Here is a 27243-nt window from a genome sequence, read left to right as displayed (position 1 = left end):
TCCCTCCATCCCTCTCTATGCCCTGGTGTAGGAGGTGACTGATAAGAGTGAGCGCATCACTCAGCTGGAGCAGGAGAAGTGCGCTCTGATCAAACAGCTGTTTGAGGCTCGCGCCCGGAGCACGCATGACAGCAGCACCATGGACTCCACCTTCATCTGAATACAGACACCATAATACAACTGTAGTGGTCTCCAGCTCTATCTGACCCCCCACTCACAACAAGACAACTGTAGTGGTCTCCAGCTCTATCTGACCCCCCACTCACAACAAGACAACTGTAGTGGTCTCCAGCTCTATCTGACCCCCCACTCACAACAAGACAACTGTAGTGGTCTCCAGCTCTATCTGACCCCCCACTCACAACAAGACAACTGTAGTGGTCTCCAGCTCTATCTGACCCCCGGCTCACAACAAGACAACTGTATCAGACTCAACTCACCACTCCTGGCATGATGAAAGCACCTTGAACTTTGACCCCCCACTTGACCACACCCTCTGGATCTCCCCAACTGACAACTCCACTTAAAATGGCCTGCACACTAATCTGGGCCGACCCCTCCTAGAGGAGAGGGACCCCCGAGTCCACCGTCTTCTGATACCTCACCCACTGGGCAGAAAGCCTGGAACACCATAGTCTAACCATTCCTAACTGGGACCTGCCCAGGATTCTACTCCCCCTCGAAATACTCCATGGATCTATTGTGATCCACTAGGATCCTACCTTATTTGACCAGACTTTCCAGACTTCCCTCCCATCACAGTATAAGCTATGTGATTGGACATCATGAACTAAATCTCAAACCCCTACATGGAGCTACTGGATCCCTGACAATCACAATGACAACAGCTCCTGTACAAATGCATTGGAGGGATTCCATTGGACACACACTACACAAAATGTATTTATTTTATGAAACATTTATTCCAGATACTTTGATCTCAGTCATACTTTGGTAGATATTTCTCCCCTTGTATTCCAATATATCCACTTGTGTATCTCAAACCTAATTGAAATGGTTGGTATGATGAGAAGCTGGGCTCTCCTGACCTGGAGGAGCTTACTGGTTTCTAGAGAGCTTTTCCCATCCCTGGGCGCCGAAGACGTGAATGTCGATTAAGGCAGCCCCCCGCACCTCTCTGATTCAGAGGGGTTGGGTTAAATGCGGAAGACACATTTCAGTTGAATACATTCAGTTGGAGAACTGACTAGGTATCCCCCTTTCCCTAAGGAGGACAACATGACTGTATAGTATCTCATTTACTGTTTGTCACTCTTTGTACCCTTAAGTGAGCCAAATACACATGATGTGAAGCACTAGTATATATAGTCTATTAAATACTGGGTGGTTTAAACCCTGAATGCTGATTGGCTGACAGCTATGGTATATCAGACCGTATACCACGGGTATGACAAAACATTTATTTGTACTGCTCTAATTACGTTGGTAACCAGTTTATAATAGCAATAAGACACCTCGGGGGTTGGTGGGGGGTTGGTGGTATATGGCCAATATACCAAGGCTAAGGGCTATATCCAGACATGCTTTGCATCGTGCGTAAGAACAGCCCTTAGCCGTGGTATATTGGCCATATACCACACCCCCTCGGGCCTTATTGCTTAATTACCCATCATCTTAAGAGTATAACAGAAGCGCAGCATGTAACTGTTGTTTTGTTTCCCTTAAAGGGAATGTATTGAGAGCACTAGAAAAGTGACACATATCCTACAAGCCAAGGAGACCTAGTAGAGGAGAGGGTAGTAGAGAAGTTTGCACGTAGAAGAGACTTGAAGATGAGAAGGATTGGTATTTTCTGAATGTGTTTGAGCCCTGGTCCCTGGTGGCAGAGGGACCACTGGAACGGGACAGGGTTCAGAGAAGAGTAATGTTGGATTGGCTAGTGGGAAAAAACGAGTCCTCCTTGGTTGATAGACTTCAAATGTAATGTAATGTGCTGTAATGATTCATGCGAGACTGGCTTTATAGTGCCACTTCCTCTCTGCCTTCCTACAGAGGTGTCTCAGAGCCTTTGTGTCAAAAATAAGTAATGCCATGTTAGTACAGGATGAACAGAATGTGCTTTGTGAGACCTGGTTCGCTGAGAGGTTAAAACCAAGCATAGGTACTGCTGCTCTTTCAATGCTGTGCTCATAATGATCCCACCGAACCAGAATCTAAACCAGTGGCCTCATAAACCACATAGTCAACTGGGCCCATTCAGTCTTGAATCCTCTTAGATTTCTAATTGAGAAGATGTTTTTTAGTGGCAGTAATTGCTATTTAACGCAACTATGTAATGATTTTGCAATGCAACTCTTATTAGGTACTGTTGTGAAGTCTGCATATAAATACTCTCTGCTGTGACTGACTGCCTAGCTGTCTCTCCTGTTTGATTTGATGTCTTTGGTCTTGTGATTATCTTGCTTCACATTGCATGTTAGTGAATGCCTTGCTATCCTTGCCTCTTTCTATTGAAGTATTCCCACTTAACAGTAAAATGAACTTGACCATAAGGTGCTATATTCAGGCCCCCTTTTTATTTATCTTGCAGTGTTTCACCTTGAGATCACTTTGGCTTCACTCTTCTATCCCTTTGTAATTACAGGGTCAATCCAGATGGTCATCAGTGGTAGAGGGTTTTGAAGATTTGATATATTGCCTCTTGTTGCACAAAGTTTACTTGATTTAGAAAGAGGTCTATTCAGGGGGATGTTACAGGATGTTGACTGAAAAGCTGTTGGGTGCAGGTGTCTCCAAGTCATGTTTTGCATGGCACAGTTGGGAGCTTAGACCTTTCATATTACTTCTCAATTAATATTCCAACCTCTTTTCCAGCACGGCAAACATTTAGAAAATGAAGTCAAATAGAAAAAATACTTACTTTGGTTAAACAAATGTTTATATGGACAGCACACTGGGAAAAGATGACACATTTGTATTAATCTTTGATTGAGTTGTCAGAAAACATGAATTCAAATCGAAATCAACCAAACCTTGTTGTTGATTTTGTAGTTGGAACCTGGGTTAAATTTAGAAATCGGAAACATCTATCAAAGAGCCATGTCGGGAACAACGTAGTCTCAAACAATGTTTACATTATGGGAACAACGTAGTCTCAAACAATGTTTACATTATGGGAACAACGTAGTCTCAAACAATGTTTACATTATGGGAACAATGTAGTCTCAAACAATGTTTACATTATGGGAACAACGTAGTCTCAAACAATGTTTACATTATGGGAACAACGTAGTATCAAACAATGTTTACATTATGGGAACAACGTAGTCTCAAACAATGTTTACATTATGGGAACAACGTAGTCTCAAACAATGTTTACATTATGGGAACAACGTAGTCTCAAACAATGTTTACATTATGGGAACAATGTAGTCTCAAACAATGTTTACATTATGGGAACAACGTAGCCTCAAACAATGTTTACATTATGGGAACAACGTAGTCTCAAACAATGTTTACATTATGGGAACAACGTAGTCTCAAACAATGTTTACATTATGGGAACAACGTAGTCTCAAACAATGTTTACATTATGGGAACAACGTAGTCTCAAACAATGTTTACATTATGGGAACAACGTAGTCTCAAACAATGTTTACATTATGGGAACAGCGTAGTCTCAAACAATGTTTACATTATGGGAACAACGTAGTCTCAAACAATGTTTACATTATGGGAACAACGTAGTCTCAAACAATGTTTACATTATGGGAACAGCGTAGTCTCAAACAATGTTTACATTATGGGAACAACGTAGTCTCAAACAATGTTTACATTATGGGAACAACGTAGTCTCAAACAATGTTTACATTATGGGAACAACGTAGTATCAAACAATGTTTACATTATGGGAACAACGTAGTCTCAAACAATGTTTACATTATGGGAACAACGTAGTCTCAAACAATGTTTACATTATGGGAACAACGTAGTCTCAAACTATGTTTACATTATGGGAACAACGTAGTCTCAAACAATGTTTACATTATGGGAACAACGTAGTCTCAAACAATGTTTACATTATGGGAACAACGTAGTCTCAAACAATGTTTACATTATGGGAACAACGTAGTCTCAAACAATGTGTACATTATGGGAACAACGTAGTCTCAAACAATGTTTACATTATGGGAACAACGTAGTCTCAAACAATGTTTACATTATGGGAACAACGTAGTCTCAAACAATGTTTACATTATGGGAACAACGTAGTCTCAAACAATGTTTACATTATGGGAACAACGTAGTCTCAAACAATGTTTACATTATGGGAACAACGTAGTCTCAAACAATGTTTACATTATGGGAACAACGTAGTCTCAAACAATGTTTACATTATGGGAACAATGTAGTTTCAAACAATGTTTGCCAGTGTGGGGTGTCTATGGAAAATCTAGAATCTTAAAACTGCTGGTACACAAATGTCTGGATGTAAGTATGTCAGTGAGGAAGAGAACAGGTATTCCACGAGATGTGATGTGTTTCTCCTGCATGGTGGAGAGAATGAGGCCTGGTTGTGTGAGGTCTGTCTAGAGAGAGATTGACTGATACATCCTCATCTGATACACTTTGTTCCCCTTCTATTGTATAACTACTTGTGTCTGTTGTTGCTTGTTAATAGCACTATTAAATAATCACACACATATACACTAGCACTGAAAAATTATGACTGATTTTGTTTCCAAATTGTCCATTCTCATCAAATATAAAAGTCACTAGTGCCAAGTTGATAGACAGGTTGAGATGAATAACCTTTGATTGTGTGTTATTGTAACAGGAGGGATGGACAGACACACAGTGTAACTAACCAGAAGATCTACCATGCTTAATGATCTGTCTATCAATAAGAATATCATTGAGAATATTAGGCACCACTTCCAGATTGCTAGAAGCTATATAGTCAACTCTCAGATAGAGATCTTTGTATCTTCTCTGTTGAGAAATAACACATGTGGCTTCTCTGACAGATCAGTGGCACCCATTGCAGTTGAGTAGGGGGCTCTTGCCTCACAGATAACCATCCGATTAGGAAATGTCCTACTACGTTCTCACTGCATGACATAATTCATCCAATATTCATGTTGTACCCTTGGATTTTATTAGGTCAGATCCAGTGGAGGAGATTTTAATAAGGAATATAATTCTGTTTGTCCTGGGCATATAATTCTCTGGAAAAAACTTGATTGGAATTGGTGTAATGTCTTGCCAAAGTTTTAGAAATGGTGAGACAGCGGGGTTTATTCATTAGAGACACGAGTTTAAAATATATTATATATGTAATACCTATAGAGCCAATTAACAATGAACATATGACATTCACATTTTTTATTGCTCTACATTTCACCAGCTTGAAACACAACAACAACCATGAACATTCCTAATTAATTACGATCAAGTCCACTGATTCCACTTGAAGCATGAATTCCCACTAATTAAAAGGGCACCCAAAGCAGCAACAACTAAGCATATTGAGTCAGAGACTCCAAGGGCAGTTTTCCTCTGCTGTTCATCTCTCTCTCAGAGACTAACTAAACAGAATGGCAATGGCATCCCAGGGGCATCGTGTCGTCTGCATGACTGACTGCTGCATGGTGGGGTCGTGACTTTTACACAACGCACTGTCTGTGGGATAGGAGAAGCATGGAAACAATGTCTGGCATTATGTGGTCTTCAATTATGTTGTTATGTTGTTCAAAAAGGTTGTCACTTTTCTCTAAGATACTTGCAAGAGAAAGGGATTTAACTCAACTAAATGGCATCTCCTTTAAACCTATCAGTTTCATTGCTGTCATTTTCATCAAACTTGGCAATCTAATGAGACATTTCCTGAAACTGATAACTGAAATTACAAGGAAATTACATGAAACAAAATCAGAATGGAATAATTAAAATGTATATGACATTTGAATGTGGGGACATTTAAATGAACTTTGCTTTGATCTTTTGTCTGCTGATAAAAACAGAACCTGGTCTTGTGGCTGCAGGTGGAGCTCAGAGCCCCGAGCAGAAAGTGGCGCGTGTCTGGGAGTCTTCCCTTATATGAGCAAAATATGTCCTGTATGAACATAGAAGTAATGTAGACACAACCTTGGATTCAGTCACGATGAACAAACCTGGGTTGTCTTTCGACAGATGCTGTGGCAAGTTGTAATCATTAACCAAGATAAACACACAAAGTTATACAGAAGTTATAACCATATTCACCCCAAAAAATCAGACAGAAACAAATCAGACATACAAATTAGTAAAGGAATCAGGTGAATCCTTCTGGACTGGATCCAGTTGAGTTGATTGACAGTCATTGGATGAAAAGTTTATTCAAATACTTTAAAGATAACCACCAATATGTGGCATCATAGTGAAGTGTCATTTAATTCCAATTTATAATTGAAAAAAAGCTTCCTTCATTTGTGTAGATGTCTTTATTTCTCTAAGTTACGGTTCTTCCATAATTGTATGAAAATGAAGAAAGAACAATCTGTGCTCTGTAATTTGAGAGGTCATCTGAAAGGTCAAACAAACTCTTTATGAGATCAGTTTCCGACATTAAGAGTAGGCTATTAGGAGCTATTCTATATATCTGTACAGATAACATGCCAAACAGCACATGCAGGCTATGCATCAAGGAGCCTTTTTCGCCAATGAAGCCAAACACAAAATCCTCACTGCCAATGTACTGTGTACACCACTGACAGTCCTCACGGATCACAAAATAATGCATGTCATGCCCATGTAACAGATTACCCTTTGTTACACTGAATTTCAGAAGTGATCTTCTGGATTGTTACATCAGTTGTTTACCACCAAATTTCCGTCAGGCTCCAATGGCGTGTTGCATCATTGCCAATCAGTGTGAATGGCAATGGCTTCTCACGACACATTCTCCAAACAAACCAATGGAACCATTATACCCACACCTCTCTTTAAATGTATTATTATTACTATATGTATTACACTATAACTGTTTAATAAATGACAAAACAGTACTGTTACATAGTGTTTTAGCCATGCAAATGGCTTAGTGATGTGTGTACAGTGAGTTAACGGCCAAGCGTGCTATGGATGCCAGGGGAAACATTTTCCAGGTTTCCACACCCTTATCTTCATGTGGTGATTGGAGCATCAGGATCCCCGTAGTGTTGGGTCATCGGTGAGGGGGTGTTCTCTACACCTTATTTTGTGGTGAGGGCTCAGTCCATACTCACACACTCACAGATGAACACAGATGAAGAATTGAGGATGAGCAACAGTGGAGACACCACAGTGCAGACACCACAGAGCAGATACCATTCACTGCAACACAGAGCTGAACCAGCTGAAGACATACTGTTCCTTCAAACCAAAAGCCCTGTATAACCAGTAAGTCTGTCTCTTTATTTTGCATAGACTGGGAGGTTCTCTCCATTCAAATGTTTTATTACCGAAAGCCCTGTAACCTACCAGTCAGTCTGTCTCTTTGTTTTGTATATACTGGGAGTTTCTGTCCATTCAAATATTTTCAGAAACCATCAATGAGCTTCTTATCAGTCGAGCTCCAGGTCAGGTGTCCCATTATTAGAACAGAAGAACCAAAGTTTTAATTTATATTGTCAAGCATTGTATATGAGTCTGGGCTTTAGCTACCGTACATAGGAATATCTCCTGGGAAACAGAGTACATACGGCAAGTCTCAGTCTTTATTACGTGCCTAGAAACTAATACGGCATGTACTCACAGTTTACGTTTAAACATGGTACATATTACAATCATGTGGCAAGGGGAATATATCAGACAACTAGATTCTGGAATTAGGTAACATGATTTCTTTTTTAAGACAGATATTAAGTCATGTTGATGTTCTTCAGTGGGTAAAGAGAAAAATGAAGATGCTACAGGAAAGGTTGTTTTAAGTGTCAAACTAGCTGTTAAAGAAGTTGTGCTAAATCTGACAAGTTTGTATTATTTTTTTGTCCAGATATAGAGTTCTTGTCCAGTGTCCACTGAGTCTCCCACTAGTCCAGACATCATGGAGGTGTTCTTCAACTCGTCTTTGCTCTTCATCTCACACAAACCATTAAACTCCAGCATAGGGGACAAGACTGTATATGAGCAGTGTGACGGCATGCCAGACCGTGCTTCTCTTCTACCTGGTGCTGCAGTTCATCAACATGTTCTTGGGGATCCCAGCCAACGTCATGGTGCTGTGGCTCCTGCACAAGAACAAGAGTGACTCCACCACCTCGGACATCTTCATCAAGCACCTGGCCATCCTGGATACCTTCTTCTGCCTCATCCCCCCTCTGGAGCTGGCCAACATCGTCTACCTGACCAGCAGCAGCACCTGGTACGTGATGCGCTTCTTCTACGGCGTCAAGGACTCCTCTCCACTCTTCCTGTCCTGCATCTGCCTGGACCGCTACATGGCCGTGCTCCACCCAATCACCTTCACAGAGCTCAAGGACCGCAGCCACCGGCCTGTGCTTGCCGCCGTCGTGTGGATTGTCACGCTGGCCTACTCCACCGCCAAGTGCGTGGGCAACATCGTGAACTTTGACAAGGTCTTCACAATCATGATCCTGGCAGCATTCGCCTTCATGGTATTCTGTAATGTCGCCATCCTATGGGCCCTGAGGCAGTCTGGGCCGGGCCGTGACGAGATGCACCCTGTCAAGAAGAGAGCCTTTAAAATGGTCCTCATCATATTGGCAATCATTGTTTTGAACTACTTCCCTCCTGTGGCTCTGTTCCCCTTCCAGCAATACTTCTCCCCAGATGTATTCCAGTGCTACATCCACTACATTGCCTTTGGCTTCATGGACATTAGCAGCAGTATCCAACCTGTGCTTTACCTGTCAAAAGAGAAAATACTACCACAGAAACCTGGCTGCTGCTGTACCAGAAATACAGCCAACTCAGGATGATCCCTCAACACACATACAGTACTGGTAGAAGTCTGGTTATTATGGTGGGAAGTAGTTTTGGTCCAAAACTGACAATGTAAGGACACAAGATGTTGGTAGACTACTAGTAGACAACTATTCTCAGATTTAAGGTGAAACTAAATTAGCATATGGGCAAAATGTTTTTTTTTTAAACTTCCTTTATATCTTTGTTTTTACTTACTTCACGCTGCATATATGGGGATGGAAATGCCTTCGAGAAAATAAGCCTATCTAGAAAGTAAATGCAATAAAATGTTGAGCATACTCAGTTCTTTTGACATGTGTTTGTATGCCGATGTCATTTCATGTTACTTCTGTTGTATCAAAGGTGTGTAATGAATTAGTAACACAAATATTAACATATACTCTATCATGTCTTCGAGGATTATGCATTTGGTTGTCTGTATACCAACTGATTTGAATGCTGGTGTCAGAATGATAAAAGGTCAAAAATAAAATTGTAGAAATAAATACAACACTGTAGAAACTGAGGAATGGAGGTATTTGGTTTTGATAAATTATTTTTAATTTGGACTAACAGCAGAATATATTCCATATTAAGGATAGATCCTCAGTAACAAGTCAATTTTTATGTATCATTTACCACAATACATCGGCCAATTAATTACACTTTGAATAATAAATAATTTCGAAAGTTTGGCATCATTCTTACCAAAATAATCCAATATTCTACCATAACATTCATGTCTTAAAAGTATGGCTTCTAAAACCATTAACTGTGAAAATTAGTGACATGTTCATAGATTAAATAAAATGGTTTGTCTCTAGGTAAAAGCCATTGCAACCAATCATTATTTACACCTTGCACAGCCTAAAATGCATGACACTCTTAAAGAAAATCAACATTTTGTTGATCGAGAATATGCCTTAAAAGCTATGTACAATGTTAGAAAATAACATTACCTCTTTATACATAGAAAGTCTAACACAAATGACAATCATTACCATACTTCATTACTTGTCAAGAATGGCTCTTAGGCTACATACACTCAAATCTGTTTCCTGTCCTACTACTTGGGGAAATCTAAGCTTGAGTTCTTCTGAAATTCAGCAGTGTTTCTACAATGTACTGATACATCAACATTAAATAGCCATATAGAGTGCACTGTAACACATACAGTAACATGACATAACAGTCTTAGTCTTCAGTCTTTATTTCCAGGTTATGGGGAACATCAATCCCACTGGTACTGCTCTCATTCTCCTCGGTCCTCAGCTCCTCAGCTCCATGAGTCTTCTGGTGCTTTTTGAGGGATGACTGGTCGGTGTAGGTCTTCCCACACTGGTCACAAGGGTAGACCTTCTCCTTGGTGTGGACCTGTTCGTGTCTCTTCAGATGGCCAGACCTACTGAAGCTCTTCCCACAGTAAGAGCAGCTGAAGAGTTTCTCCCCTGTATGAGTCCTCAGGTGCAGCTTGAGGCTGCTCGCCACACTGAACCTCTTACCACACTCTGAGCATGTGTACGGTTTCTCTCCTGTGTGCATCCGCTTGTGTATGGTGAGGTGGCCTGCCTGGCTGAAGGTCTTCTCACACAGGTCACAATGGTACGGCCTCTCCCCTGTATGAATCCTGTAATGTGTTTTCAAGTCCCCCATTCCATTGAACCTCTTGCCACACTGTACACAGCAGTAAGGCTTCTCACCAGTGTGGATTCTTTGGTGTATCCTCAGGTTACCTGCGTTGCTGAAGGTTTTGGCGCACACAGAGCAACTGTATGGCCTCTCTCCTGTGTGAGTTCGTAAATGGACTTTAAGCTGGTTGTGTTCACTGAAGCGTTTCCCACAGTGTGGGCAGCAGTACGGTCTCTCTCCCGTATGAACACGCTTGTGTATCCTGAGCTGGCCCGGGTGACCGTAGTTCTTACCACAGAGGTCGCAGCTGAACGGTCTCTCTCCCGTGTGAGTGCGTTTGTGGGACTTGAGCAGGTCTGCTCGGCCAAAGCGTTTGCCGCAGTAGTTGCAGCAGTGGGCCTTCTCGCCACTATGAGTCCTCAGGTGGATGTTGAGGGATTGCACTCGACTAAATGTCTTCTCACACTGGGTGCAGTTGTAGAAGCCTTGTGCGTTTTTAGAGGACTCTGCAGAGTTCAAAGTGGGTAAAATATCCTCCCCACTCATCCCAGCAGGGTTAGATCCCATGTCAGGGTAGTATGTCAGGAAGGGGTCTTCTTCTGGTTCAGCCTCTCCAGTTACATTGTGACACAGCCTTCCCTCTGACTCAACAAAATGGCCACACTCGTCTCCCATCTCCATGTGACTGTCAGACACTATGGTGACTTTGACGTCACTGTCGCTGTCTCTAGAGTCCACATCTGTGTCCAGTGGTGACTGAAGGTGTTCATCATACTCTTCAGGAATGATGTAATTCACCTCAGCACTCTCTGTCTTAATTTGCTTAGAAGCCAGGTTGAGAGGAGACGGGGGCTTTGAGAGGTCTATGGCGTAGTCATCCTCCATATCAGGTTCTGTCTTTATGTTTTTGAACATTAAGGCAGAAACGTTTTGGAGGCATTCTGGTTCCTGCTGAGTTGCTGCATCTGTAAAAGAGACAGACCCTCTGCTCTGAGGCATTTTGTCCTTCTGCTGTCTCCTGGAGCTCCTTCGCTCATCACCCTGTGTTTTGATTGGCTTCTGGGTTTGGCCGACAACTGAATGGCTGGAACAGGTCTTCCTTGACAAGTCAGGGAGGTGAACAGCATCCTGGTTACTTCCAGGGTCTGTGCAAAACAAAACACATGTTTAAGTTTTTTTTAATTTTTTAAGTAAACTGTTATCCATGGTTTCAATGGGTGTCTGGAATAGGACATGTAAACATGCAACAGAGTGAGGGTCAGCTTGGCTCGGTGGCCATATTGAGGGCGGCTTGTACCTCAAGTTTGGACAACAAAGGACAGTTAGGCCTACCTCGTTATTTTGCAACCAGGTGTGCATCGATAGATGCACACATTTTTAAAACAACTGTGCATTATGTACATACCCTTAACTATCGAATCCTTGTTGTCTTGATCGTGCAACCTTTGTCTAAGATCTTCATTCTCAGTTTCAATTCTTTGTAATTTACCCTTGTACTCAGACAATGTCTGGTCCACTGACTCCAATATGTCACTCACTGTGGCTTTAAAAATCGCATTCAGAGACGACTCCAAGAATACTTTTAAATCTTTTGACTTGGCCATAGTTTACTAATAAATAGCATACAAATAAACGATAAACATATTTTAAAACCTTCTAAACTATCTTACAAGATGGGTGTGTATGATGTTGCTGCCGTGTACGGAACAAAGCGAACCAGTAAACGTCGCGTGAAAGTGACGTACCGTTCCTTCGTTTCGTTGTTCTCTTTCCGTAGTGCCTTTTTACCGCCTCCGCAGTTTAGGAGTACGCATAGCATGTGTGTTGGCCGTCTATTCAAGCGTAGCAGCCACCTGGCAGGTAAAGGTACGTTTAATGTTCATTAATATGACATGCATTTAGTGCATTCTGTCGAGGGGAGCTTGTAGGGGGTTGTTTGGTGATTTGACACGTGTTTACTGTTCAAGTAGCTAGTGTTCAAGAAGCATCGATCCAAGTTATACTACTTGTCACAACAACTAGCTCTTCATGTGGTGTCCTACTGTATGTAGTGCTACAAAACAACATCATTTAGGAAGTCAACACATGTAAAGTGCTTGTTTACCTTTATTATTATTTTGATGTTTACATGGAACAATCCTTATGAAAAAAAACAGAGGGAATGTTGTCTAGGGAGCGTCTTCTTCCTCTGTAAGTAGACCTGGGGAATAGGGTCCAATGGCTTACATCGTCATTTGCTTAAAATAATGCCTGCTGTGTTCTGAGGCTCTACGAGTTCACTCCCTTGTGTCAGTCTGAGTTTCAGGAATGAAGTTCAGACACTCCCCTAACCTGTGTGGGTGCCTTTAGGCTGTGGGCAGAGGCCCAATGCTCTCAGGTGTCTTTGTGCGCTTTCTCTGACTGCCAATCACAATGTGGCTTTTCTTCCTGTTTGTTGCCTCTTTCAGCTCTCTCATTCCACTCCTCCTTCCCCTTCCCCTGTCTTTCCCAGGCATATCCGTGTTGCAGATGAGCAGAGAGTGGCGGAAGTCTGGGATCTGTTACCTGGAGATGAGAGGTATCTGTCACAGAGGAGTGGATCAGGACTTGTGAGTTGCATGCGTCCTCTCTCTGTGACACCCCAGGCTAGCACTGTCTGAGAGAGGCTGTAAGACTTGTTTGTTGTGGGTCTGTGTTGCAGCACCCAGATTGACAAGTCACTGGAGGGATTACGCCGTGTGCTGTAAGCCGTCTATCTACATGGCAATAAAGAGTTTTTTCCCCCCAGACTGACTTAAAGCCGTACTAGCTAACTGATCATATGATACCCCTTGAGAAAGCTTGAAAGGGTAAGTCGATATCCAAGTTTACTATGAAATTGGCAAGTGTTACTCTGTGAAACCTTGGTAGTTTTTAGGGACATTATTACCTTTGTAGCTCTAACCGTGCATTTAATGTATTTGAGTTTTTAACGATCTTAGCCATGTTCTGCTATGTCTAGTTTCCAGACAACAGTAGTGCTTAGTATCTAGAGTTTTTCCACACATGAGTAATATACTGTATTTTAAACATGTTAGTCTGTTGGTATATATGGTTTCATTCAAGTTTGTGGTTTGATTTCTGCATATTTGTATGTGTCATGTAGCGGCTTTGGTTGTGTTGTTTAATAGTCAATGTGGTTACAATCAGTTTGGAATCTCACTCTGATAGCCTGTAGGCTGCTTCAACACCTCTAGACTAGAGTTTCATGCAAAGTGTATGCTAATACGACGGTCCACTGGTAGGGGATACCAACAGATCCACATAATTACTGGGACATCCACAAGTTCATGTAATGGTTCATCAGCTGCGCTAAACCTTTGCCATTGTCTTCTTGTCGCTATTCCTTATACCTTCATTCCCTAATTTGGCTAAACATAAGGTAGTAATTTTAAAGGACACAACTGGAATCTCTGTTTTATCAATGCACGTTAATTCCTCAACTTTAAAAATCTGAAATCTTCATCGCCAGCATCATTCAAATCTAAGTACACAGATTAGTGTTGTTATTACACCAAACAATAGATAGGCCTATATTGTGCCTGCAAGGGAACAATGTTCCTCAAATTAGATTTCAAGTGGAACCCATAACCTCCTGAATAGCTTCAAATCTTATACCTAAGGAAAGTTGATAACTGTAAAGTGTTTTGTCCAGACTCCAATAAAAGAGTAAAAGAGTTGGTACAATACGTGTGGCTTTTTATACAATCTCAATGAATCTCAATCGCAAAAATTCAATGAGGAACTATGAGGTGCAGAAAGAACGTGTCCATTGATCATTCTAACTTTCCTCCACTCTTTGGTATTGGTAGATGCAGCGCCAGCCCAGCAGCCTGACAGGAAATGAGAAATGAGCACCCAAACAGGAAGTGTGGCCAAGCATTGTCCCGGATGTCGGTTGTGTGACGTGAGTAGATTATTGAAGAAAAGACTGAGAGAGTGACAGAGAGAAATGGAGTGAAAGTTTAAAATGGAGGGAATAGGTGTCCAGTATTTGAAAAATTTCCACATTAACCTACTTTTTATGACAGCCAGTAAATTCTGAAGACTTGAGGCTTAAAATGAGGCTTATAATAATAATAATATAATATATGCCATTTAGCAGACGCTTTTATCCAAAGCGACTTACAGTCATGTGTGCATACAGGCTTCACATGAATCGTTACCAAAACGCTGTGTTTAAATCAGATAGTGTCCTTGGTATGGATCAACAATACTACTGTATATCTTCACTGATATTTTCAGGGTCTGTCCATGGACAGTGACATACATGTACATACATTTACGTGCATGACATGAATGTACATTGCGATAGCTCAGGTTCATGGTTAGCAGTAGACATGAATATTCATGGCATCTGTTCACACCCCAACCCTCTGGCTCTCAATCTCTCTCTCTATCTTTGCTCTCCACCTTTTCTCTCTCTCCCTCTCTCTCATTCGGAGAGAATACTCTTCTGTGGTCAGGAAGTAAATGCGCCTCTTTAATGTTTCAACAAAAGTCATTGCAAGGCGCGTCCGCCATGCCATGCCAAAAGAGAGTGCAGTAAACAGGGTTTATTAAAATAAATTAACAGTGTTTGGTATACAGAAGTGAATGGTGAGTGTTGGCTTACGTTTTAATATGTTTTAGAGGCTCTTGGTTTGTTTGTCACTGAACCATGGCTGTTTGTGTGTGTGAGTGACATGAACCGCCACAGGTCTACATTTAGGGATTTTGTCTTTCTGTCAATTTAAAGAATGTTAATCTCACACCATAGTCCAGTTTTAGAAATTGTATACAATTTACTAATTTAAATGTCTTACTGTAAGAGTCTTAATATATTAGTCAGGTAGACAGTATTGGTGAGTAGATTTTAGACATGAGGCAGCAGACTGGTATTTTCTCTTGGATGTACTGCACCTGTTCAGATAGGCTTTCCTTTCATAGCTGGGCATAATATATATTCAGTACCAGTCAAAAGTTTGGACACACATACTCATTAAAGGGTTTTTCTTTATTTTTACTATTTTCTACATTGTAGAATAATAGTGAAGACATCAAAACTATGAAATAACACACATGGAATCATGTCGTAACCAAAAAGGTGTTAAACAAATCAAAATATATTTTATATTTGAGATATTTCAAAGTAGCCACCCTTTGACTTGATGACAGCTTTGCAAACTCTTGGCATTCTCTCAACTAGTTTAATGAGAAATGCTTTTCCAACAGTCTTGAAGGAGTTCCCACATATGCTGAGCACTTGTTGGCTGCTTTTCTTTCACTCTGTGGTCCAACTCATTCCTAACCATCTCAATTGGGTTGAGGTCAGGTGATTGTGGAGGCCAGGTCATCTGATGCAGCACTCCATCACTCTCCTTCTTGGTCAAATAGCCCTTACCTCTCAACAGTTTTCTTAGTATTAGCCTATCTAGTAATTTCATAATCACCCAGGTTTGGTAGCCTATGCTGTTTGAGGCAACACTTTCTGGCCATGGCCATGGTTGTTCATGCGGTGGTCAAAATATATCACTGATCAAATGTTCTCATAAGGTTCTCAAAGATTTTGTTACAGGAACAGACCTTTTTTCATGCACATTTTTTTTGTATACAGCGTTTGATAATTGAAATATCAGCCTCAACTTCTAGAGTTGCTTTTTTCTTTCTGAAGGCTAATCTGGGACATTTCTGGGGACAGCTCTAGACAGGGACAGGCCACCGAAATCAGGTACTCTCCCTGGATATTGGGGACGTCTGGTCACCCTACTCTACAAACACTACTTTGGGAATTTATGAACAAGGAGTCAGTAGTTACTCTGGGGTTTGGATTAATGTGTGTTGTGTAGTCATTTTGTTGTACATGAATGTTATTGCTTACTAGGGCAGCACCGGAAGCTGTAACCAACCACAGGAGTCTACCATGACAGCATCATTGTGACCTAATTCCGAGATGGATAACCTGCCCTGCACAGAGTAATGAGACTGAACTAAGCTGAACCGTATCTCTCTGCTTAGGACTGAGTGAAGAGAGAGGTTATGGAGGAGGCTATGGTGTGCTCTCCTCTCCCAGACCTCAAGCAGCCAAACAGCCAGGTATGCACCTCCTTGGAGCTCCTACCACCGAGCAGGCCCCTGGAGGAGGCTATTCGGTGGGGAGAGATGGAGAAGCAGGTGAATGAGGCCGACAGGGAGAAAGAGGACAACTCTCCTCAAACTGGAAGGATCTCTGAGGAGCCAGAGGAGCACTGGGACTCAATGAGTTTACCCGTATACCCCATGACCTGTCCCAGTGTCCTTCTGTCCTTTGCCACAGTGCAGTGGGACATGCCTGACCTTTCCCCTGACACACCCTTCCCCATGACTGACAATAGCTTGGCCGATGAGCTGGATTCCAGTGGAGCAGCCAGTCTGGACTGGACTGTGAACCCGCTGTCCCTTCACCACCAACAGCAGCAGCAGCATCAATCCTGTGTGACAATGATAAACATAGAGCTGTCTGTCCAGGAGAAGACAGAGAAGCACAATAGACCGGAACAGCAGTTGCCTCTGGACAGTGAAAACTCCCATCCGGTACGTCAGCCCAACAGGGAGGGACTGTGGTTATGTGTCTGTTTGAGATGATAGCATTGGGTACAATGTGTGTGCGTGTGTGTGTTTGTTTGTCTGCTAGAGTGCAAGAGGAAGATAATATTTAAAGTGATAAATACCAATACGTCTGTGTTCATAGATACCAGTATTTAAGTTTCAGTCATAGGCGGAGAAGAGGTGGATGGAATATATACAGTTATACGTATCAGTCATCTGAGACCCAGGTCCCCTCTGTCTGAGTGCTGATCATCCCACGTCTTACTTAATCACAAGTTCTCCCCGGCCCAATGTTTATTGTTGAAGGCTGCTGTTGCAATTCCAGGCATGTGACACACCGAGCCCAGATGTGGAGGCTTCAGCACAACAGCTATTTGAGGAACATGGTGAGTGCAGGCCCTAGTCATTGTTCACAAGCAAATCACAGGCAAACTATTATGTTAGCAACGGTCGTTGAAAAATTCATTCAATTAAATGCATGAGTTGGACAATAGATGAGGATGCTCCAAACTTATAGAATTTAAAAAGTCCTAGCTTATATATCATTGTACTGGCACTGACAAAGAATGCATGAAGTTTAGGCATTTTGGTGGGAATTCAGGTATTCAATTTATAGTAGAATTGAACGTTTTTTATGCACTCATATATAGAATTTTTTTCTTATATCAGTTTTAAAAAATGCATTGTGATAAAATAAAGAACTATATGTGCCTCATTTGCATATACAGTACATTTGGAAAGTATTCAGACCACTTTACTTTTTAAAAACATTTTGTTAGGTTACATCCTTATGATTTTCCTCATCAATCTACACACTATACCCTATAATGACAAAGCAAAAACAAGTTTTTAGACATTTTTGCAAATGTATTCAAAATAAAAAACTGAAATATCACATTTACATAAGTATTCAGACCTTATACTCAGTGCTTTGTTGAAGCACCTTTGGCAGTGATTACAGCCTTGAGTCTTCTTGGGTATGACGCTACAAGCTTGGCACACTTGTATTTGGGGAGTTTCTTATTTTCTGCAGATCCTCGAAGAGCTCTGTCAGGTTGGATGGGGAGCATCTCGCTGCACTGCTATTTTCAGGTCTCACCAGAGATGTTCGATCGGGTACAAGTCCGGGCTCTGGCTGGGCCACTCAAGGAAATTCAGAAACTTGTCCCCGAAGCCACTCCTGTGTTGTCTTGGCTGTGTGCTTAGGGTTGTTGTCCTGTTGGAAAGTGAACCTTCTCCCTAGTCTGAGGTACTGAGTGTTCTAGAGCAGGTTTTCATCAATGATCTCTCTGTACTTTACTCCGTGTATCTCTTCCTCAATCCTGACTAGTCTACCAATCCCCTCTGCTGAAAAACATCCCCACAGCATGATGCTGTCACCACCATGCTTCACCGTAGGATGGTGCCAGGTTTTCTCCAGACATGATGCTTGGCATTCAGGCTAAATCTTGGTTTCATCAGACTAGAGAATTTTGTTTCTCATAGTCTGAGAGTCTTTAGGTGCCTTTTGGCAAACTCCAAGTAGGCTGTCATGTGCCTTTTACTGAGGAGTGGCTTCCGTCTGGCCACTCTACCATAAAGGCCTGATTGGTGGTGTGCTGCAGAGATGGTTGTTCTTCTGGAAGGTTCTCCCATCTCCACAGAGCAACTGTGGAGCTCTGTCAGAGTGACTGTCAGAGTTCTGTCAGAGTGACCATCGGGTTCTTGGTCACCTCCCTGACCAAGGCACTCTAGGAAGAGTCTTGGTGGTTCCAAACTTCTTCCATTTAAGAATGATGGAGGCCACTGTGTTCTTGGGGACCTTCAATGCTGCCAAAAAATTTTGGTACGCTTCCCCAGATATGTGCCTCGACACAATTCCTTCGACCTCATGGCTTGGTTTTTGCTCTGACATGCATAAAAACCGGTTTTTGCTTTGTCATTATAGGGTATTGTGTGTAGATTGATGAGGGAAAACATTGATTTATTCCATTTTAAAATAAGGCTTTAACATAACATTGTGCCAGCAGAATACCAGCCTGCATCCCACTGCTGGCTTGCTTCTGAAGCTAAGCAGGGTCTCCCTAGATGGGAGACCAGATGCTGCTGGAAGTGGTGTTGGAACTCCAATAGGATCCACCCTTTCCTCTGGTCTAAAGAAAATATCCCAATGCTCGGCGTAGGGTGCTTTTCGGATGGGATATTTTACGTGTGTCCTGACTCTCTGTGGTCACTAAAGTTCCCATGGCACTTATCGTAAGAGTAGGAGTGTTAACCCTGGTGTCCTGGCTAAATTCCCAATCTGGCCCTCATACCATCATGGTAACCTAATCATACCCAGCTTACAATTGGCTCATTCATCCTCTCCCCTGTAACTATTCTCCAGGTTGTTGCTGTAAATGAGAATGTGTTCTCCGTCAACTTATCTGGTTAATTAAATTTAAAAAATAACAAGTGTGGAAAAAGTGAAGCGTCTGAATACTTTCCGAATGCACTGTACATAGTATACACTGTATACGCTAATGCACTGTACATAGTATACACTGTATACACTAATGCACTGTACATAGTATACACTGTATACACTAATGCACTGTACATAGTATACACTGTATACACTAATGCACTGTACATAGTATACACTGTATACACTAATGCACTGTACATAGTATACACTGTATACGCTAATGCACTGTACATAGTATACACTGTATACGCTAATGCACTGTACATAGTATACACTGTATACGCTAATGCACTGTACATAGTATACACTGTATACGCTAATGCACTGTACATAGTATACACTGTATACGCTAATGCACTGTACATAGTATACACTGTATACGCTAATGCACTGTACATAGTATACACTGTATACGCTAATGCACTGTACATAGTATACACTGTATACGCTAATGCACTGTACATAGTATACACTGTATACGCTAATGCACTGTACATAGTATACACTGTATACGCTAATGCACTGTACATAGTATACACTGTATACGCTAATGCACTGTACATAGTATACACTGTATACGCTAATGCACTGTACATAGTATACACTGTATACGCTAATGCACTGTACATAGTATACACTGTATACGCTAATGCACTGTACATAGTATACACTGTATACGCTAATGCACTGTACATAGTATACACTGTATACTCTAATGCACTGTACATAGTATACACTGTATACGCTAATGCACTGTACATAGTATACACTGTATACGCTAATGCACTGTACATAGTATACACTGTATACGCTAATGCACTGTACATAGTATACACTGTATACGCTAATGCACTGTACATAGTATACACTGTATACGCTAATGCACTGTACATAGTATACACTGTATACACTAATGCACTGTACATAGTATACACTGTATCCACTATTTACATGAATTACTAAATTAATATAAAGGTGTGGAACAGGGCTGCAACCACTAAAAACTTGCCCTGTCACTAGTCTTATACCTGTTACTAGTCTTATACCTGTCACTAGGCTTATACCTGTCACTAGACTTATACCTGTCACTAGGCTTATACCTGTCACTAGATGTATACCTGTCACTAGACGTATACCTGTCACTAGGCTTATACCTGTCACTAGGCTTATACCTGTCACTAGGCTTATACCTGTCACTAGGCTTATACCTGTCACTAGGCTTATACCTGTCACTAGGCTTATACCTGTCACTAGACTTATACCTGTCACTAGACTTATACCTGTCACTAGGCTTATACCTGTCACTAGGCTTATACCTGTCACTAGACGTATACCTGTCACTAGACTTATACCTGTCACTAGACTTATACCTGTCACTAGGCTTATACCTGTCACTAGGCTTATACCTGTCACTAGACTTATACCTGTCACTAGACGTATACCTGTCACTAGGCTTATACCTGTCACTAGACGTATACCTGTCACTAGGCTTATACCTGTTACTAGTCTTATACCTGTCACTAGGCTTATACCTGTCACTAGGCTTATACCTGTGGCTAGACTGCCTCATGAATTATTCATTACTGTTGTTGTCATGTAACCTTGCATAATTCAACAAGTGTACTATGCAATTTAAAATAAAAAAACGCCTGGCTCTAGATTACACCTATCAATACATATTTTACATTATTTGCAAAATCAGACACATTTTAATAATCCAAGTGTTCATTTTTGGAAATTGCTTTCATTTCAGAGCATTAAATTGTAAAAATCAACACTCCATCAAAATCAAGTTCTTTTTTTCCTCTTTCTTGTGACGAGACGGTGTGTTAAGTCTCAGACGAAGCATTGTTTCAGATACAGCGGAAAGCCGATGTAATCCATTGAGCTCATTTCAGCCAGAGTGTGTTTGCTGGGTAATTACCAAAGTTTCCGCAGTCGTTACGTTAAGAGAAACAAAACAATGGCAAGAGTGGGAAAGAGTCACCTGAGTAAAATGAAAGCAATCAATCCAGCGAGATGAGTTAAGTGACAAGTGGATTTTGCACCCCCTAAACACAGGAAATATATGGCTGAAAGGAAGAGATCCATAGGTGGGCAGGGCATGTGCGTTGCCACTTATATTAGCACACAGCTTGCATTTTTCCAAACACTGATCATTCCAACCCAATTTGAATGTTGTACAGTTTATTGAACAATTTTTGACATATTCTGATAGATGCTACCATTTCAAATGCTTTTGACTTCTCGTGACACTTTTACTTCATAAAGTACAGAGTGACTTGGTCAATGTTAATATGGGTATCTCTGTGTTCAGACTCTCTTTCAGAAAGCTCTCCGCGGCAGGAGACAGAGAAAGAGATGGGACAGCCTGTGACAGAAGATACTATCCCACCCTCTGACAGAGCTCCTAGCCCTGTACAGACAGGAGAGTCAGAGACTGGGCAGGATAGTGAGAGTCTAGACTCTGTACTGGGAGAGGAACAGGAACAGACTAGTAGAGTGCTAACAATACCAATCAATTCAGAGCAAGGATCAAGTTCTGCGAACTATGAGGAGAAGGGACAGGCTGTAACTAATTTAGTTTATAATGGAGATTGTGACGAGCAGACAGAACAGACCGAGCAGTCAGAGGGGAGGGAACAGTCAGATAGGGAGGGGGAATCCGAGACTATAGAACTCTTAGAGCATCTATTTGAGCCAGCTGAACTGAAAGAACAGTCAGAACTCACAGAGAAGTCTGAACACAGTTGGCAGTCAGAGCATAACTACACAAAACAGAGTGAATACAAAGACAACACCGAGACAACAGAGCAGCCAGAAGAGTCTGAGCAACTTGTAGAGTCCGACCAGGTAGAGCATTCAAATCAGTTAGGGGAGGAAGAACAGCAAACTGAAGAGACCCGTTTACAACAGGCAGAACAGTCAGACAAGATAGACCAGTCAGAGTCAGAGCAGACAGAATGTTTAGAATCAAAACAATTGCAACAGACACAACATTCTCAACAAATAGTGCACTCAGAGCAGACCGAATTTTCAGTGCAGACGGAACCACAGACAGAACCATCACGGGAGATGGAACACTCAGAGGATTCTGAGCAGTCAAAACAATCAGGGAAGACGGAACAGTCGGAACAGTCAGAGCAGACGGAACAGTCAGATCAGACAGATAACAAACCAGTACATTCAAAGCAGTTAGATCTATGTTTCCATTGCACAGAGGAACTTGAACAGTCAGACAGTACAGAAGAACTGACTGAGTTGACAGAAGAGAATGCGCAGACAGATCATTCCAAGCAGGTAGAAGAATTGGAACCAAAAGAGTATAAAGAGGATTCATGTTTGCCGCCCAGGGAAGGAAGTTTAGAGCAACTGGAGTCTCAGGTACAGCAAACAGAGGCCTCAGAAACAGTGGTGGTCCATATGAATGGTGGAGGTTTGGACAGGGAGAAGGCCTGCAGGCTGGCTGAAAGACTCTACAGGCTGGATGGGATCCACAAGACAGATGTGGTCAAACACCTAGACAAAGAGTAAGAACTAAAGGCTGCAAAACATGGAGTGACCAAACGTTACATTACATGGTTCTTATGCAGTAGTAACTATCAGGGTAATGATCTAGTAAGTGCATTCAGAGTTTCTTTCGCAGAAGGTGTCACCTTGAATCATGCACTTGACCTGTCCTTGTTTCCCTGCTCCTCTCTAATTCAGCAATGGCTTTAGCCAAGCTGTTGGGCAGGAGTACCTCAAGTTCTTTGACTTCACCGGTCAGAGTCTAGACCAAGGCCTGAGGTTAGTCCTTCACACGTCCTAATGAGATTTCTCCTAGTTCACTATAATAGTAATGCTCTTAAATGAGCATATTCCGTTGATAAATCATTCTCTACTTCCTCTATTTTGTCCTCCTCTCCCAGGTCTTTCCTGAGGGTGGTGGTGCTGATCGGTGAGACCCAGGAGAGAGAGCGAGTACTGCAGCATTTCTCCTGTCGCTTCCAGCAGTGCAACCCTCACACCTTCTCCTCTTCAGGAGAAGTACTCACACTCACCTGTGCTGTGATGCTTCTGAACTCTGATCTGCATGGACAGGTGAGTCCCCACTGCAGTGATGAAATACTGTGGCAAACGTGTAGATTTTTAGGCCTTTCACTGTAAGGAAATGGTTGTGTGGGTTGTGGGATATGTACACATTTAAACAATGTTTTTGTGTCTGTCCTCAGAATGTGGGTAAAGCCATGTCTGTGTCCAGCTTCGTGTCCAACCTGGATGGGATGAATGAGGGTGAGAACTTCAGCAAGGAGCTGTTAAAGGTAAGATTACACTCCTCATTCTACACCTACTCAATATTTCAGGAGAGACTGTTAAGTGTCCTTATGTAAGACTTAAGTGTCCTTTCAGTGTCCTTCTTTCAGTGTCCTCTTGTCTCTTTCTCAGGCTCTCTACAACACCATTAAGACTGAGCCTCTGGAATGGGCAGTGTAAGTAGTCTGACTTAAGAACAAGGAAATGGGTATCATTATTCTAAATTATTTACCACCAGCTGTTCAGTATCACAGTATTCTGTTACTTTCCCCAATAGATTTTGATTTTGTTTCACTTCTCACCTTTCATATTTTAATTACTCTTTTATTTAATTCCCATTGCTTCTTCATTTCTCCCCTCATCTCTCTATATGCCCTGTGCAGTGATGAGAAGGAACTGAAGAGCTCCATGCTGTTGGTGGAGGACGCTAAAGAGGACGCACCCTTGCGCTCCAAGAGCAACCCGTTCCAAGATGTGCCTCATGACAAGAAAGCCACAGTGTTCAAACAGGGCTTTCTCAAACGCAAGGCCCACGCTGACATCGATGGCAAACGCAGTGAGTTAGATTGTGACACTGTTTGCACAAAAACATAGGAACTAAAATGTCAGGGCAATAAACCATGTACAAGAGCATCGTAGTGTTTTGATGAATCTTTTGATGATTCATCAGTCTGACTAAATGATTTAGTGTGTGAGTGTGTTTGAGAAGCATCCTTTGACCTCAGGAGTGATGTAATGTAACTGTGTGTGACAGCTCCTTGGGGAAAGAGAAGCTGGAAGACCTTCTATGGAGTGCTGAAGGGAATGGTCCTCTACTTACAGAAGGTTAGTCTCCTCCTCCTCCTCTTTCTTGTCAACTCCTCCTTTTCCATACTTACCATTGAACAGCCTCTTGATAATGTCCAGGATGCCTTTCACACTAACCCCTCACTGCTAGTTACCTTGTCCTCCCCCCTCCCCAGGATGAGTATAAGATGGAGTGGCAGAGTACAGAGGAGGTGGTCAGTGTGCACCATGCCCTGGCAGAGCAGGCATCAGACTACACTAAGAGACCACATGTCTTCCGTCTGCAGACTGCCGACTGGAGGGTCTTCCTCTTCCAGGCCTCGTGAGTCTAGTGTGCGTGTGCGTGTGCGTGTGCGTGTGCGTGTGCGTGTGCGTGTGTGTGTGTGTGTGTGTGTGTGTGTGTGTGTGTGTGTGTGTGTGTGTGTGTGTGTGTGTGTGTGTGTGGTAGTGTCAAAGAGAGACAAGAACTATATCTATGTAGTATTGGAATTGTGAATGTACGTTTGTTATACATGAGACTAATGTGTTTGATGGTGTGAAGGAACAAACAAATGACTCAGGATGCAACAGTCCGGTAATCCCATGACTTTGCCTTTAATTCACATGATATGTTCTTATATAGTATATAAAACTAATATTAGATATATGTTAACTAATACAGTATATTCTATGTACATGGACCCATTGTCGTCCTTCAGCTCCACAGCAGAGATGAGTTCATGGATCAGTCGTATTAACCTGGTGTCAGCCCTGCACTCTTCTCCTCCCTTCCCTGCTGCCGTGGGCTCTCAGAGGAGGTTCTGCAGACCCATCCTGCCTGCCTCCCAGTCTGCTCACACACTGGTACTGTACTCACCACACACTTTCACACTCTTGGTTCACTCCCCATAGTCCCTGTCTCTTTGTTTTCTAATCTAATGCATTGTTTTCATCTTTGTAAATTGTGATATTTAGTGGTCTAGTAGTACGTTGAGACTGTTATGTACTATAGTTGTGCTGAGGCAAGTCGGGTCATCTGATCCTAGATCTGTGGTTAGGGACACCTTGTACCTAGTGTGTTGTGAGCCTGTTCACTGAGCCTGGCTCTCTGCTGCCCCCTGCAGGAGAGACAGCTGCAGTCCCATGCTCGCATGCTGCTGTCCTTCCAGGAGGACCTGGCCTACCTGCAGCAGAGTCTCCCTGGGAGCCGCAGGGCCAAGGCCAAGGCCAAGGAGCTGGAGGAACACCGTGTCAGAGAGGAGTACCTGCAGCATGAGGTGTGTGAGAGGACAATGAGTCTGCGTGGTGTGTGGGTATGGGTTTGTGTGTGTGTGTGTGTGAGTATGTTCTTGTTTGGTCTTTAACTCACAGTCCCTCTCACCCCACCTCTCCCTACAGAAATGTCGCTACGAGGCCTACATCCAGATGCTGGAGGTCTGGAAGGGTTTGAATCAGTCAGTCGATACTGAGGTGGGAACCAGCGAGCTCAGCCTGTTTGACAGAGCTTTGTGTAAGGACACAGTGGATGAAGAGGGAGAGGAGGGAACCCTGAAGAAGTCCCACTCCAGCCCCTCTCTGGATGTGGAGATGGCCTTGCCCCACGTGGTCAAAGTCAAACGCAACATCTCGGAAAGACGGACCTATCGCAAGATCGTCATACCTCGACGCAACCGGGACATATGAGAAAAGGTGCCCAAATGGGATTAAAATATGACTCTTACATGAGTTTTTAAATGGCTCCTTTGAGGACATAGACACAATGTGTTACTTCTAAGCACTGTCCTTTTCATTTTCATGTTCAGCAAGAAGGCAAAAGTCATCAAAACAGAATTAATCAATCTCAGGGATCTTGCTTGTGTCCTTTTCTTTGTTACATTTGCTTTACATAAAAGTATTTAATTAATATTTGTGCACTTTCAATTGAACAAAATGAATTAAACCTCAGAAGTCAATGCTCCCTGCTGAGACAGTTTGTCTCTGAATTATTTTATTCCCTTTAAAATGCACATGAACATACCTACACCTCTGAATTTCCTGTGATATGTTGAGATTCGTGTTTATTTCTATTAGAAATGTATCTCTGCAGTTACAAAATGTTACTTGTCTGCGCCATATGGTATATGTATGCAGTGTGCAATTGTAACCTCAAGAGGGTGCTATACAACAGCATATTACACATGAAGGCATGTACAGTTTGAAAAATCATCAAAATTATGTCAGTATGCTCATTTTAAGTTCTTGTATCTTTTATGTAATTTTATATAAACATATTTGTACTGCATCTCCATGAAAGACTAACACTACCATTATATTACACTGTAAGTATCACAATTATTTTCTGAGAACAGAGACGTTTATGATAGTTAATTTATTTCAATCCCAATTAGCCTTTTTGAGTTTAGTTCAATTATCCATCCCGATTCATTGAGCCGGCCAGTCACATATCCCCTTGTGGTAATAGGAATGGCATAAAGGGAATTAATAGCAGACAAAGACAACTTTTTGATCTCTCTTGGTGGCACATGGAGGAGTTCTGGGCCGTTTTGTTCTCTTTCAGAGTGACATCTTTAGCCGCGGTCAACCTGGAGTGTCTCAATAAAGAACAGGATGTTTCA

The 27243-nt window shown here is 42.1% G+C and overlaps 4 protein-coding genes across 13 annotated transcripts in view; 3 read left to right on the top strand and 1 right to left on the bottom strand.

Annotated features, from left to right (window-relative positions):
- Positions 1-2373, top strand: part of LOC124048977 (suppressor APC domain-containing protein 2-like) — a 31290-nt gene extending 28917 nt beyond the window's left edge. For 2 of the 3 annotated variants that reach the window (XM_046370226.1, XM_046370224.1), the window contains exon 6: positions 32-2373. In XM_046370226.1, coding sequence (XP_046226182.1) covers positions 32-160 — 129 coding nt within the window. In that variant the 3' untranslated portion in view covers positions 161-2373. The remainder of the gene's footprint in view (positions 1-31) is intronic. The other variant, XM_046370225.1, reaches the window with a different exon arrangement.
- Positions 2374-7980: 5607 nt separating this feature from the next.
- LOC124048017 (proteinase-activated receptor 3) lies at positions 7981-9004 on the top strand. The gene has a single exon (XM_046368370.1). The coding sequence runs from the start codon at positions 8106-8108 to the stop codon at positions 8919-8921; it is 816 nt and encodes a 271-aa protein (XP_046224326.1). The 5' UTR covers positions 7981-8105; the 3' UTR covers positions 8922-9004.
- Positions 9005-9451: 447 nt separating this feature from the next.
- LOC124047874 (zinc finger protein 260-like) lies at positions 9452-12255 on the bottom strand. Its single transcript, XM_046368198.1, has 2 exons — positions 11942-12255; positions 9452-11681 (listed from the first exon to the last, which is right to left on the bottom strand). The coding sequence occupies exons 1-2, from the start codon at positions 12138-12140 to the stop codon at positions 10102-10104; spliced, it is 1779 nt and encodes a 592-aa protein (XP_046224154.1). The 5' UTR covers positions 12141-12255; the 3' UTR covers positions 9452-10101.
- An 84-nt stretch (positions 12256-12339) lies between these two features.
- On the top strand, positions 12340-26593 carry LOC124048975 (PH and SEC7 domain-containing protein 3-like). Of its 8 annotated transcripts, XM_046370218.1 has the most exons (18): positions 12340-12402; positions 12984-13124; positions 13217-13364; positions 14367-14461; positions 16208-16264; positions 16418-17106; positions 17447-17507; positions 21885-23097; positions 23276-23356; positions 23479-23650; positions 23782-23871; positions 23996-24039; positions 24247-24419; positions 24618-24688; positions 24826-24971; positions 25348-25492; positions 25753-25905; positions 26027-26593. In XM_046370218.1, exons 6-18 carry the CDS (start codon positions 16573-16575, stop codon positions 26309-26311), a joined length of 3168 nt encoding a protein of 1055 aa, XP_046226174.1. In that variant the 5' UTR covers positions 12340-12402; positions 12984-13124; positions 13217-13364; positions 14367-14461; positions 16208-16264; positions 16418-16572; the 3' UTR covers positions 26312-26593. The 8 variants fall into 8 exon arrangements, with proteins under 8 accessions (XP_046226174.1, XP_046226176.1, XP_046226175.1 ...); XM_046370220.1 differs by lacking the exon at positions 16208-16264 and having other exon boundaries at positions 16552-17106; XM_046370219.1 differs by lacking the exon at positions 16208-16264 and having other exon boundaries at positions 16423-17106.
- The last annotated feature ends 650 nt before the right edge of the window (positions 26594-27243 follow it).

Source organism: Oncorhynchus gorbuscha, linkage group LG11 (genome assembly GCF_021184085.1).
Source record: "Oncorhynchus gorbuscha isolate QuinsamMale2020 ecotype Even-year linkage group LG11, OgorEven_v1.0, whole genome shotgun sequence".
In the NCBI taxonomy this organism is placed as follows: domain Eukaryota; kingdom Metazoa; phylum Chordata; class Actinopteri; order Salmoniformes; family Salmonidae; genus Oncorhynchus; species Oncorhynchus gorbuscha.
Note: the sequence above shows the minus strand (reverse complement) of the source record. Positions and strands in the feature narration are given on the sequence as shown.

Bases quoted from the DNA above. Each gene is read 5' to 3' on its own strand.
- LOC124048017 (XM_046368370.1), top strand. From the start codon at position 8,106: ATGAGCAGTGTGACGGCATGCCAGACCGTGCTTCTCTTCTACCTGGTG.
- LOC124047874 (XM_046368198.1), bottom strand. From the start codon at position 12,140: ATGGCCAAGTCAAAAGATTTAAAAGTATTCTTGGAGTCGTCTCTGAAT. The intron at 11,682-11,941 runs GTATGTACATAA...TGTTTTGCACAG, and splicing joins CAAGGATTCGATAGTTAAGG to ACCCTGGAAGTAACCAGGAT.
- LOC124048975 (XM_046370220.1), top strand. From the start codon at position 16,573: ATGGAGGAGGCTATGGTGTGCTCTCCTCTCCCAGACCTCAAGCAGCCA. The intron at 23,872-23,995 runs GTAAGATTACAC...TCTCTTTCTCAG, and splicing joins TCAGCAAGGAGCTGTTAAAG to GCTCTCTACAACACCATTAA. The intron at 24,689-24,825 runs GTTAGTCTCCTC...CCCCCTCCCCAG, and splicing joins TGGTCCTCTACTTACAGAAG to GATGAGTATAAGATGGAGTG.